The sequence below is a fragment of the Ursus arctos genome, chromosome X, assembly GCF_023065955.2.
Source record: "Ursus arctos isolate Adak ecotype North America chromosome X, UrsArc2.0, whole genome shotgun sequence".
Taxonomy (NCBI): domain Eukaryota; kingdom Metazoa; phylum Chordata; class Mammalia; order Carnivora; family Ursidae; genus Ursus; species Ursus arctos.
Window position 1 is genome coordinate 15,622,033 of NC_079873.1, and position 11,923 is coordinate 15,633,955.

At 50.8% G+C, this 11,923-nt stretch overlaps 1 protein-coding gene across 6 annotated transcripts in view; it reads right to left on the minus strand.

Moving 5' to 3' along the window:
- The window catches only part of SH3KBP1 (SH3 domain containing kinase binding protein 1), a 324,749-nt gene extending 313,677 nt beyond the window's left edge, over positions 1 to 11,072 (minus strand). For 3 of the 6 annotated variants that reach the window (XM_044377583.3, XM_057310434.1, XM_044377582.3), the window contains exon 1: positions 10,625 to 11,065. In XM_044377583.3, coding sequence (XP_044233518.1) covers positions 10,625 to 10,628 — 4 coding nt within the window. In that variant the 5' untranslated portion in view covers positions 10,629 to 11,065. Of the gene's footprint in view, positions 1 to 10,624 lie in introns of all 6 variants that reach the window. The other 3 variants (XM_026480216.4, XM_057310446.1, XM_057310440.1) reach the window with 3 other exon arrangements.
- Between the last annotated feature and the right edge of the window lie 851 nt (positions 11,073 to 11,923).

Genomic DNA, 11,923 nt, shown 5'->3' on the forward strand with positions numbered 1-11,923 from the left:
GGGCGTGGCCTGGAGCCCTTCCTCAAGGGAGGCTTATGAAAGGGACTCCAAAGATGGATGGAACATCCTCAAAGGCTCTAACACCACCTCACACCAATTACCCCGTTGTCAAGAGAAAGCCAGGGAAAATGGCACAGGGCACTTTCGGGTATTCTGGCTTACGGCTTTCACGCATCCTCATTTATAGTGTCTGCCCCAAGAATGACCCCAGGTCCCGTTCCTGCCCCCCACCCTTCTTGCCAGCACTGCTCCCAGGGGCAGGGCTTCGTTTGGGTATGGCTGTCCCAGCACCTAGCACACACCTGGCACCCAGTAGACCCTCCTTAAACATTTACACGGGACCAGAACTGGGCGCGTCCTTCCCCTCACAGAAGTGGGCCCACAGCAGCCACCTGTGTATCTTCAGGGGGTGATGTTGACTCCAGTGGGCTCAGTGTTGCTAATGGGAATTTGGGACTGGGATGATGAATCAAGTCCCTCTTAGCAAGTGGCTGGAACTGTGGCATGCGCCCCATGAATGAGTTGCACGAAAAGAAAACAAGGGGACAAGGGCAGGGAGGAGAGATGGCCAGATGGTATGTGGGGCAGCTGGCCTATCACTGGTTCTGGGGCTTGTTGGGGCCCTTTGGGTTGCATGAGAGGCCCCTGTGGTCCTGTAATAAGCCCCCTTTTCAGATTAACAGGCTCTGCTTAGCTTCCTCACTTGAAGACAGTCCTTACTGTGCGCGCGCACATGATATGAAGCAGGAGACAGTCTTAACCCAGTAAAGGAACATGGTCTTCATCAGTTAAGATCCAGGACAAAGTTTCTACCAGTTATGAAACCCAGATAAGTTGAGACTCAGGGGTACACAGCAGAATCTCCTAGAGAACTCTTCCAAAATATGCCTGTCGGTCCACTGAAATCAGATGAGGAGGACCGAGGCATAGAGTTCTGATGCGCATTCCCCAAGGGAAGAGACCACCAGCTACAGAGTTCGCCTCTCCATCTGGGCGCCTGTGTGGCTCAGTCAGTTAAGGGTCTGACTCTTGGTTTCAGCTCAGGTCGTGATCTTGGGGTCCTGAGATTGAGCCCCACATCGGGCTCGGGGCTCAGCACAGAGTCTCCTGGAGATGCTCTTCTTCTCCCTCTCCCTCCCGCTCTGCCCCTCCCCCACCCAGTCTTTAAATCAATCAATCAATCTTTTAAAAAAAAGAAGAAGTTGTTCTGGGGAGCCTGGGTGGCTCAGTTGGTTAAGCATCTGCCTTTGGCTTAGGTCATGATCCCACAGTCCTGGGATCGAGTCCCACATCGGGCTCCTTGCTCGGCAGGGAGCCTGCTTCTCCCTCTACGTGCTTCTCCCTCTGCCTGCTGGTCCCCCTGCTTGTGCTCTCTCTCTCTCTCTCTCTCTGACAAATAAATAAATAAAATCTTTAAAAAGAAACAAAACAAAAAACAAAGATAGCAACTAAGCTAAAACATCATCAATTTCTCAACACTTGCTCTGCCCAACCTGCTTAGTTGTCAACAATGAGCTAATTGACAGACTGCATTTGGGCTGACACCTCTGTTGTCCATCTAATATTTTATGGAGAACAAAAGGGCAGTGAGAAATCACTGGTTAAGTGATGAAAAACTACCCAATTTTGTTCATCATGAAGAGGGGTTTTGGTTTTCGGTTTTTGAATGATCAAAATAGGAGGAAGGCAATGCCCATTTATGAAGCCATTCATGTCAAATGAATTTTACCCAGAATTTAGCATGTAAAATGCTCAAGCAGAAGGTAGCATCCAGAACAGTCTGGTGAAGAAAATGAATATCCATGAAGAAGCTGGCTAAGAGGAGGAGAGAGCAAAGCCAGGAAGGCCTTTTCCAGTTCTCATCCAAAACAACATTCACCTCCTTCCAGCTCTAGGCACAAAAATGAGAACTAGCTGGAATAATTAGGGAGGACACTAAGCTAATTAAAGACTTTTCACACAGGGAGTGGGTGTGTGATGGATAAAACTAGTGCAACCCCAGAGGACCAGACCTAGAACAGGGCCCCAAGTCTTCCAAGTCTAGAACAGTCCAGAAAAATCCAGCAAAAACACAAGGGCCGGTGTTTGCATACTGACTGAAGCTGAAATTTAAGGAGATGGTGATTTAAACTACCTATACATGCTGTACTTGGGTGCTTAAGGACTTAAATTTGTTAGACAAAACGAGTAATTAATAATCAATTCAATATTTATAGTATTTAATCCAAGACACCGAGGAAGAAACAGCAGTATGAATTGAACAGCATGTCATCTTGCCACTCTGTCCCTGACCTGGGGGCAGACCAGCCTCCTGGGGCGGGGGCAACTTCTGTGGCCACTGGAAGGAAATCAGCTTAAGGCCTTCACTGGGCTTTTCTTGCCCACTGAATACAGTTCAGTGAGGACACATATCAGTGAGGATTTTTTTGTTATTAGTGCCTTTTTCTTCCTGAGGCTAAGTATAGGCACAGTTTATCACTGCAGGAAGGTCCGTGAGCTACGTTTTGCTTTGTTGAAGCGTCCCCTAATGAAAACTATAGACTTGCCTGTAAGATATTTACCCATAAAATAACAATCAAGTTGCAAACCAAGTTCTCCTAGTCACCCAGGATGCCAGTGTACCTTTGTCAGCTAAAGGAATCTGGGCAAAGAAGGGTTCAACTCTGTCAACCCTCCACGCGCAGATGGGAGAGCTCAGCCGGGCACTGCAGTGCTTTCTCCCACGACTGAAATATCCTAATGAACCCCGGTAATTGCCAGGGAAGTTACTCAAATGCTTCCGGATGGAAAAAGGAAACTCAAAATTCCCCCACAGGATGAGAGGGATGTCACCAAGGGAGGTGGCTAGAAGGACAGAGCGAAGATGAAGTGCCTCCCAAAGGAAACACAGACCAAAAACATTTAAAAACAACAAAGCCATACTTTCCCTTTCTCTGTATTCCTTTGGAATCTTAACTGGGACCCTTGGGCTTCTACCAAGTGTTCTCCAAAACACTTGGGTGGCCAGGAAGCCCCACGGGACATGGATTCTATGCTTCAAGTTAGCCGCTTGCCAGGGAGGGGTGATGAAAAAGTTTTCGAAATAGACCGGGGTGCTGGCTGCACAACACTGTGAATGTGCTTAATGCCACTCAACTGCGGACGTGAAAATGGTTAAAACGGCAAATTTTGGTATATCTATTTTACCACGATTTTAAAACTTAATAACGTAATACACCAAAAACCAAGGAACTGCACACTTTAGATGAGTGAATTGTAAGCTATGTGAATTATATCTCAATAAAGCTGTTGTGTTTTGTTATTTTTTAATTTACCAGGGAAACAACTGGTAGAAAGAGCCTCACTGGGGGAAGCAGGAGCCTGACATTTACTGAGCACCTACCTGTGTATGTGGCCAGTTCTTTCCTATTTAAAGGAAGCTGGGTCCTGCAGCTAGGGGACCATGTCACTTTGCCTCTCAGATTCTCAGTTTCATTATCTGATGGTGTGGGCTGCCCTGACTGCCAACGACCTTTCCAGAGCTTCAGTTCCAGGGACCGATGTGTGAGTGGCAGAAGGACCCACCATCTGCCACTCAGCACATAAGCACATCCCACTAGGAAGGCAGAACATCAGGGGAGCCAAACACGGGAGAAGTAAGTTTACAACTTTGTGACCCAGGTATTGACAGAAGAGGGGCATGAGCTGTGTTAAGACACTTTCTACGCAAAGAATAAAATGGTGAAAGAATGACAAAGAGCCCTGCTTTCCAGTGACCTCTTGGTTTATTCATAAAACAAAGGCTGTGGCTACAGAGGAGAACTTGTGTCCAGAGCAGCTGATGACGAAGAAAGGAAACGCTGCTTCAACCATCTGTGTGATACTCAGAGTAGGCTTCCCCAACTTTTGGGGGCAGACAACTGCTGGGAGGCTGTCCTGTACACTGTAGGATGTGTAGCAGTGTCCCTGGCCCCTGGCTCCTGGTCCCCGGATGCCAGTAAACTGCCCTCCCCCCCACCAGCTGTGACAACCAAGTGTCTCCAGACATTGCAAATGTCCCCCTGCGGGGCAAAATCGCCCCCAGTTGACAACCGCTGCCAGAATGAATTTTCTATCCTGAACCTGCAGTTCTTTGTCGAAGCCGTGTGACATGTGGTGTCAGCCTTCTCACCCACTGTGGTGCAGGCCACCGTGAACTGTCAGTAAACAGACCTGGTCAGCACGCCACGACTGGAGGATCTCACAGAATTGTACACACACTCCTGGCAGCCAATAGCCTCCGAGAATTTCAAGTAGTAACCATACTTGGGTGAAAGGGTTATTCATTCATTCATTCATTCAGTAACATATGGCACTTAGTGTTTGCCAGGCAATGAGCCAGGGCAATGGCGTTGGGGACACCCTGTCAGAGATGAACAGACTTCACACAAGATGACGTGTTCTATAGCAACCTTTAGAGCAGGACTCAAAAGATGAACAAGGGGTATGGCAGGCTGCGTAACAGCCCACCCAAAGATGTCCCCGTCTGAATCCCCAGAACCCCAGCAAACAGGACTAGGCAGATTGATTAAGTTAAGGGGTTTGAGATGGGGAAGATAGCCTGAATTATCCCAGCAGGCCCAGTACAACACAGCGGTCTTTATAAAGGGAAGGCAGGAGGGGATGTGAGGACAGAAGCAGAGGTTACAGTGATGTGGCCACAAGCCAAGGAATGTGGGCACTTCCTCCAGAAGCTAGAGAAGGCGAGGAAATGGATTCTCCCTTACAGCCTCCAAAAGGAAGGCAGCCCTGCCAACATCTTAACATCAATCCAGTAAGACTCATTTTGGACTTCTGACCTCCAGAAGTGTAAGATTACAAATTTATGCTGTTTTAAGCCACTGGGTTTATAGTATTTTGTCACTGCAGCAAGAGGAAACTAACACAGAGAGACTAGAAGGCAGAGAAGAGAGTGGAATCCCTACCCCATGAAGGGAACTACATGGGCAAGGCTCAGAGGCCTGAACAAGCGTGGAAGAAACCAAGGCAGGGGTGGCTGCTGAGCTTCCCAAAGGCTTTGCTAAGGCGTTCAGGATCTAAAGCATCTGCAGAAGGGTGGTGACATGGGGTTAATTCCAGAAACATTTGGGGCTTGACTGCACCCTGGAAAGAGCTGAGAGAGGGGAAGAAAGAAGAGGCAAGGCCAATAGCAGAACAGCTACAGAAGTGACAGGAAAGGTGGTGATAGCCTCCAGGATATGGACACTAGGGAGGAGAAACGCTGAGCTTGGTGGAGAGCATGCTCTGTCTGAGGTGTCTAAGACACACCTGGGGGAAGTTACTAGAAGGATGGGAATAATAATTAACTCAACCAATTTTAATTTTGGGCCTCCTAGGTGCCAGCACACGGACACGATAACCAAACAGATGCAGTTTCTGCCCTCCCTAAGCATGGAAGAGAGAAGCAGAAGAGTCAGTGTCACAGTGCTGTGCTATGAAAGAGACCTGACCGGCCAGTGCTGGCTTGGAAGATGGAAGCGGGCCATGAGCCAAGCAATGCAGAGGGCTCTGGAAACTGGGAAAAGCAAGGAAAGGGATCCTCCCCTAGAGCCTCCAGAAGGAATGCAGCCCTACCCACATCTTGATCTTAGCCCAGTGAGACCTGTGTTGGACGGCTGATCTCCAGAACTGTAAAGAAAATAAACTTACGGCATTGTGGGATGCCAAGCTTTTGGTAATTTATTACAGCAGCAATCAGAAGCTAATGCAGGTACCAGGTACAGACAACCAAGGACAAATACCAAAAACCCTATCATGCTAACGATGTATTTGAATGTCCCTGCTAAAGAGGATGGAAGGAAAAGAAGGACGATGGCAAAGACCTACGTGATACTCTGGTCAACGTCCAAGCGCCGTTGAGAGGGCCGGCTGGTGTCACTAATGCCCAGGTGCTGGCCATCCGGCATGGACGAGATTCATGGAAGAATCCACACTGCACTGTTTTAGTGACTCCATAAGAGGTTTGTTCCGAACTAGGAGCATATTCTTCTCCTTCTCTAAGGCCATGTGTCACTTATAACAGCAACTTATATTTGACCAGAGTGCCCATGTGCTCTTCAGTGACCCACGTACTCTGAACCTCAGCTTTCTCACCTGCGAGGCAAGGAGGTTCTACCCTCGACCTTGACCATGCATCGGAACCACCTGGAGGGCTCCTTAAAACACAAATTGCTAGCCTCCACCCCCCTTCCTCATTCAGTAGGGAGAACTGGGGCCAGGGAATGTGTATCTCTAACAAGATCCCAGGGAGGCTGCTGCTGCTGGCCAGGCGACCACACTGTGAGAACCACTGTATTTGACTCTCCTCTCACATTGAGGAGATTCAAGTATTTTCCTGCCCCTCGTCTTTCCCATTAAGAGCCACCTCGACTTCTTGGTTCTCAGCAGCTTACTCCGTGTGACTCTGCATCTCTTGCCCTATTCCGGGATTTCAGTTGTCCATTGCGCTTCATGTTGAACAGTCTGCAGACTAGAGCCGGCCCGTATCAAGAAAGGAACCACAAAATATATCTAGAAAGCCACTGTCCTCCCGCACCTCCTATTCTCTGCCCCCTTTTATCCCTTAGTTAGTTCGGAAAAGCAGCCCCTGCCATCCGGGAGCGGGCTGGGCAGTCTCCCCCAGTGAACAAACAATTCCCCAGGACACCAACAGACAAGGCCACTCTGTGACCAGGATGGGACAAGGCAAAAACAAGACCACTCTGTAATCCTGTCTGAACACGGAGAACAAGTGAACCTTGTCCAAATCACAAACATCCCCACACATCCCCACATCCTGGCTAACAGGAGTGACTGCTGCTTCGTTACCAATCACAGCCATTGTCTGCTCTTCCCTGCTTCTAGATAAGATTTATGAGGACCCCCCCCCCATCATGGAATTACCTCGCTTCCGGCCAGCATCCAATCCAGAGCAATACCCAGCTTCCTTAAACGCTCCCCCAAAGCCCCTGCCACAGGCCCAGTCCTCCATGGTCCTGTCCCACAAGCCCCCCCACCCCCGTGGTCCATCCCGGCTTGTTCTGCCCCAGCTGTGTTCCAGGGGGCGGGCGAGGGGCGGTGGTTGGAGGGCAGTGACGACTCCTACCCAATTTTCACATTTCAGATTTCAGCTCAAACACAATCTCCTCAAAGACATTGTCCTTACCCCTCTGTAGCCTAAATCACTTTGCCCCTCTCAAATCTCCTTTCATGAGACCTAGCAGGGCTTCTAATCACATCTTGTCTTGAGTATTGCGTTCAGGCCTACCTCTCCCACCAGCTGGAAAAGCCCAAGCTGCCAGGTCTGTGTGTGTTGTGCACCCATTCCTAGCACAACGCTTGGCACAAAGCAGGAGATCAATAAATACTGGAGGGAGAGTTGCATGAATGGATGAATACTGACCACTGTATGCAATCTACTTTAAAACAATTTCAAATACAAGAGCTGATGAGAGAATGTCAGTAATGCAACAAAAACTGAAGGTCTGTACAACCAGGGAGGTAGCAAGGTTTTGCCTGTGCCGTGATGACTATAAGGGGACAAAATAAAAATCATGAATGACAAAGGTGGAGTCTTTTCTTCCATTTCTAACTTTAGACTATGGAGACCAACACATTACATTCAATCTAGCTTTAGTTTAGCATAAAGCAATCTCCCACCAAAACAATACATTGCTAAAAACAGTCCAAACTTTCTTGTTACCCTGGAATTTTCTAAATAAAAATCATTTGCTGGGCTTGCAAATCCTCCACTATTCACAAATCTGGATCGTTAATATTTGTGCAATCGTAATGACAAGAGGCTTTCCCTGTCTCTGGCACTGCAGGCATCTGCCTGCAAGCTCTGAGGGCACACTCTGAGTGGGCTTTTGTAAGAGGCCATTTTACAACTAACTGGCTTCATTTCACAATTAGGGATTTAATGCTCTTCAGTTATTTTTCAGATTAAAGACCAAATAATATAATTTCACTGCGTTAGCCATTAACAGAAAAATCGTTACCAGGCCAGGTAAGAATGCAAGTGTATCAAACTGATACACTGGAGAAATCTTTTGAAAACCAAGGAGACTTGGTGGATTGGGGAAGGGGGCTGTGCCTGTGTGTGTACACACACCAGCTTCAGAAACAGCACTACTGGGTGGCTCCATCCGACGATGTACAGAATCAGTTGTTAAATACCTCTACTTCATCACAAATACACTGCTGAAGATGCTTTAGAAAATAACAGGTGTGGGGGGGTGCCTGGCTGGATCAGTCGGTGGAGCACGCGACTCTTGATCTCAGGGTTGTGAGTTCAAGCCCCACGTTGGGTGTAAAGATTACTTAAAAATAAAATCTTAAAAAAAAAACAACAACTCTTTGGGGCACCTGGGTGGCTCAGTTGGTTAAGCGTCTGACTCTTGATTTGGGCTCAGGTCATGATCTCAGGGTCGTGGGATCAAGCCCGCTTAAGATTCTCTCCTCCCCTCTCCCTCTGCCCCTCCCCTCTCTCTCTGCCCCTCCCCCTCCAGAAAAAAAAAAGAAGAAACAGAAAATAGCAAGTGATCTTCAGCCATAAACTACTACAGACATCTTAAGTCCCACTATAAACATTTTAATGAATCAAATGACAGCATTCATTTTAATCTTATTGCCTCTACGTATGAACACCTGAAATAAATGAAAATCAATTTCTGCACCCCCTCTGTTTTGTAATGGTTACAGTAAAAAAATATTAAGCTTGAAAGGACTATAAACTGCAGAAGCAGTCTCTAATTTTCTTAGGAGGCTCTGGATAATGAAAATAGTTCAGGCTTGAATAATAAACAGGTCTGTTTCTTCTTAAACTGGACTCCTCTTCCCTCTGAGATACAGAAAGCACAGTCCAGCCATAGAAGACATTTGTATCTAACTTCTTTTTTTGTGCGACACTCTCAGGACCCACAAAAAAAAAGGAAAGGTGATCAAAATGTCATTTTTGGTTACCTCAGGAAAAACCAACCTGTTACTAAAGTGACCAGTAATGTTTAAAGTATATATTTCTGTTAATTAACTAAATCATCTTATTAGGTGCCAAAGCAAAGGAAGAGTGTTGAGCTAAGTGTTTTGTCTTCTACCCGGTAGGAAGGTTTCCTATCTCCTCATTCATTCATTCATTCGTTCGTTCATTCATTCATTCAATAAATATTTAATTAGGGCCTGCTCCACACCAGGCACCAGAGAAAACAGTGCTGAGCAAAACGGTACCAACACAGTTCTGTCCTTACAGTCACGGAGCTTACAGTAGGGGAGATAAATGTTAAACTCACATAAATACTTAATACCACTATTTTTTTAAATGTACAATAGGAGAAAGGGTTAACAGAGAAACTAATTTAGACTGGAGGTAGTGCAGGTACCAGAGAAGGGCACTGAGAAAAAAGTGACACTGAAGCAGAGAGGCCATCAAATTGTCACCACTTTAGAAAAGGAAAACCATTTTGGCAAATGACCACAAATGGGATCTTAACTGCCCGTCAACAACCGATTGGGTTAAACCTCCCCTTTTCCAGTGCATCCGCCTTCAGGAGCATCCTACGACTGCTTGCCTATCACTGTTGGACTCACCTACTCAAATCCTATTACATGAACACAGAAAGGTCCCATTTTATTATGAATTATTATGATCTACAGCCTGCCTCTGCCTGGCCTAGAAACATCCAAAAACAATCTACCAAAGGCATGAAAGACAGAGACTGGCTTCCAGCAAGAACATTAACTGGGTGGGCCACATGATTCCAGCCCAGGTAATCACAAGTCCTTTGCCCAATAAAGTGCCAGATCCTCTGGGCAGGGTGGCTCCAATATGCCAGAGTCTATACCAGATGGGACCCAGGGGACCTAAGGGTTAGTTGCCTACTTGGAACTGATGTTCGATCGGTAAAATCGAGGGCTGGATCACTGGCTCCAGTTCCCTGAGCCTTCAGACTTAGAGGATGTAGGAAGTGGCCTTTGAGCATCACGGAGCGGAGAGCCCGACTGAGAGAAGGAAGGCAGACAGAGAGGGGGTCAGGGCCAGAGGAAGAGGGGCTCCAAGAGAGACGCGTCTGGCGCTCAGGACCCGAGGATGGCACGCCAGGCCGGGTACTGGGGCGTTTCCCGCACCACCCCCCCACGTCGGCCCCCAGCAAAGGCAACCCGGCCCCTGGCCGCCCCGAGACCCCGAGATTCTGGCTTCCCCCGCGGCGGGGCCAGGCGGACAGACACTGCGAACCCCGCGCTGGGCCGGAGCCCACCAGCTGCCAATACCCACGTCCTCAGCGCAGAGGAGGGCGCGCTGGGGCGAGAAAATGGCCAAGACAAAACTCTCCCCGCCCACCCGAAGAGCCAACCACACCCCCTGCATCCCTCAGCCTCAGCCGCCACGGGCCGGCCCGCGATCCTCCGCCCAGGCCCCCACGGGGTTCCCGTCGGGGCCGCGCGGGCTCAACAGGGACGCGAGTGGGAGTGAATGGGGGTGCGCGAGGCAAGCAGGGTGCCCAACGCGGTGTCACCCGCCAGGGCCCTGCCCCCTGAGCGTCCTCCCGACTCCGCGGTCCCGGGACAGGCGCGCCGCCCGCAGACTGAGGTGGACACCCGGGCGCCGGGGCGCGGGCAGTCTCCTACTCACCCATTGGCGTCGAGCCGGGCCGGGCCGCCGAGGCAGCGTGAAAGTTGGCGGAGGCGGGCGCGGGGGTCGGGCGCCGGGATCCAGGCGCGGGGATAGGGACGCGGGGGTCGGGACGCGGCGGCGGCTGGGCCGGCTTTCTCCTCAGCAGCGGCGGCCACGGCGGCTCAGCGCCGCCCGCTGCTGCCTCTGCTGCTGCTGCTGCTGCTGCTGCTGCTGCTGCTGCTGCTGCTGCTGCCCCGTGGTGATTCCTGCCGCTGCTGCTGCTGCTGCTGCATCGCGGCCCGCTGCGCCCGGCTGCGCCGGGTTTCCTGCTCCCCGCGAGTGGAAATTGCGAAAAAAAAAAAGAAGAAGAAGAAGAAGCGCCGCCCAGCCCAGCGCCAGGCAGCCGCGGCCGCGCAGCCCGCTCTCCCCCCCTCGCCGCCGCAGCCGCGAAGCTCCTGCGGCTTAGCCTGCCGGGGACGCGCGGCCGCCGAGTCAGGGGCGGGGCCAACGAGGGGCGGGGCCAATGGGGCGGGGCCGGTCCGGGGTGGGCCGGCGCCCGGGGCGTCCACGCGGCTGCGGCGCTCGGGCGCCCCCCTCACCGCCCGCTGGGGAGGACTCAGCTCCGCGAGGCCGCCCCACACCCGCGGCGGCTGGGCTAACGCCCCGGGAAATGCCGCGAGACTCCTCGAGACCCGAGCGGGGGTCGAGGGGGAGGGGGCGTCCGAGTGGAGGGGCACGTGGGAAAGAAGGTGGAAGCGGCAGATCCATAAGGTGCGACTAGAGGTGGAGGGCGGGCTGGGGGTGGGGAGACCATGGGTAGGTGAGGGAATGAACACCTGCTGAGGGTGATGGCAGGTAACCCCAGGATCGGGGATCAAGGCAACCCAAAATAAGCTTTCACAGAGCGGGCTGTTGGGAAGGCAGGAGAAGGGGTCCCTATGGAGGGAGAGAAATGCTACATCCATTCAGTGCAGCGTGGGAAAGGCCAGCCAAGTGCTAGTTCAGCTTACAGGAGGCGGCGGAATGGAGATTCAGAAAAAGAAGGACACAGCGGGGCTGGTGGGGCACATCGCCCCGCACTGACCCTCGCAGGGACCCCTAACGCCGCACCCTGTGCTTGGGCCAGGTGGGGTTGGGTTGCCCAGCTGTATTCCCAGGCTTTGACGTTCCCAAGAATCTCCTGAGGCAAGGGCTGGCTCCCCCCCCCCCAGCAAGGTACTGTGCCACATTGGCCCCCCAGACCTGGGCAGCCAACCTCTGAATGAGCGCCGAAATGAAAACAAGGAATTGATAGGTAACTCACAAGCTCCTTTTTGG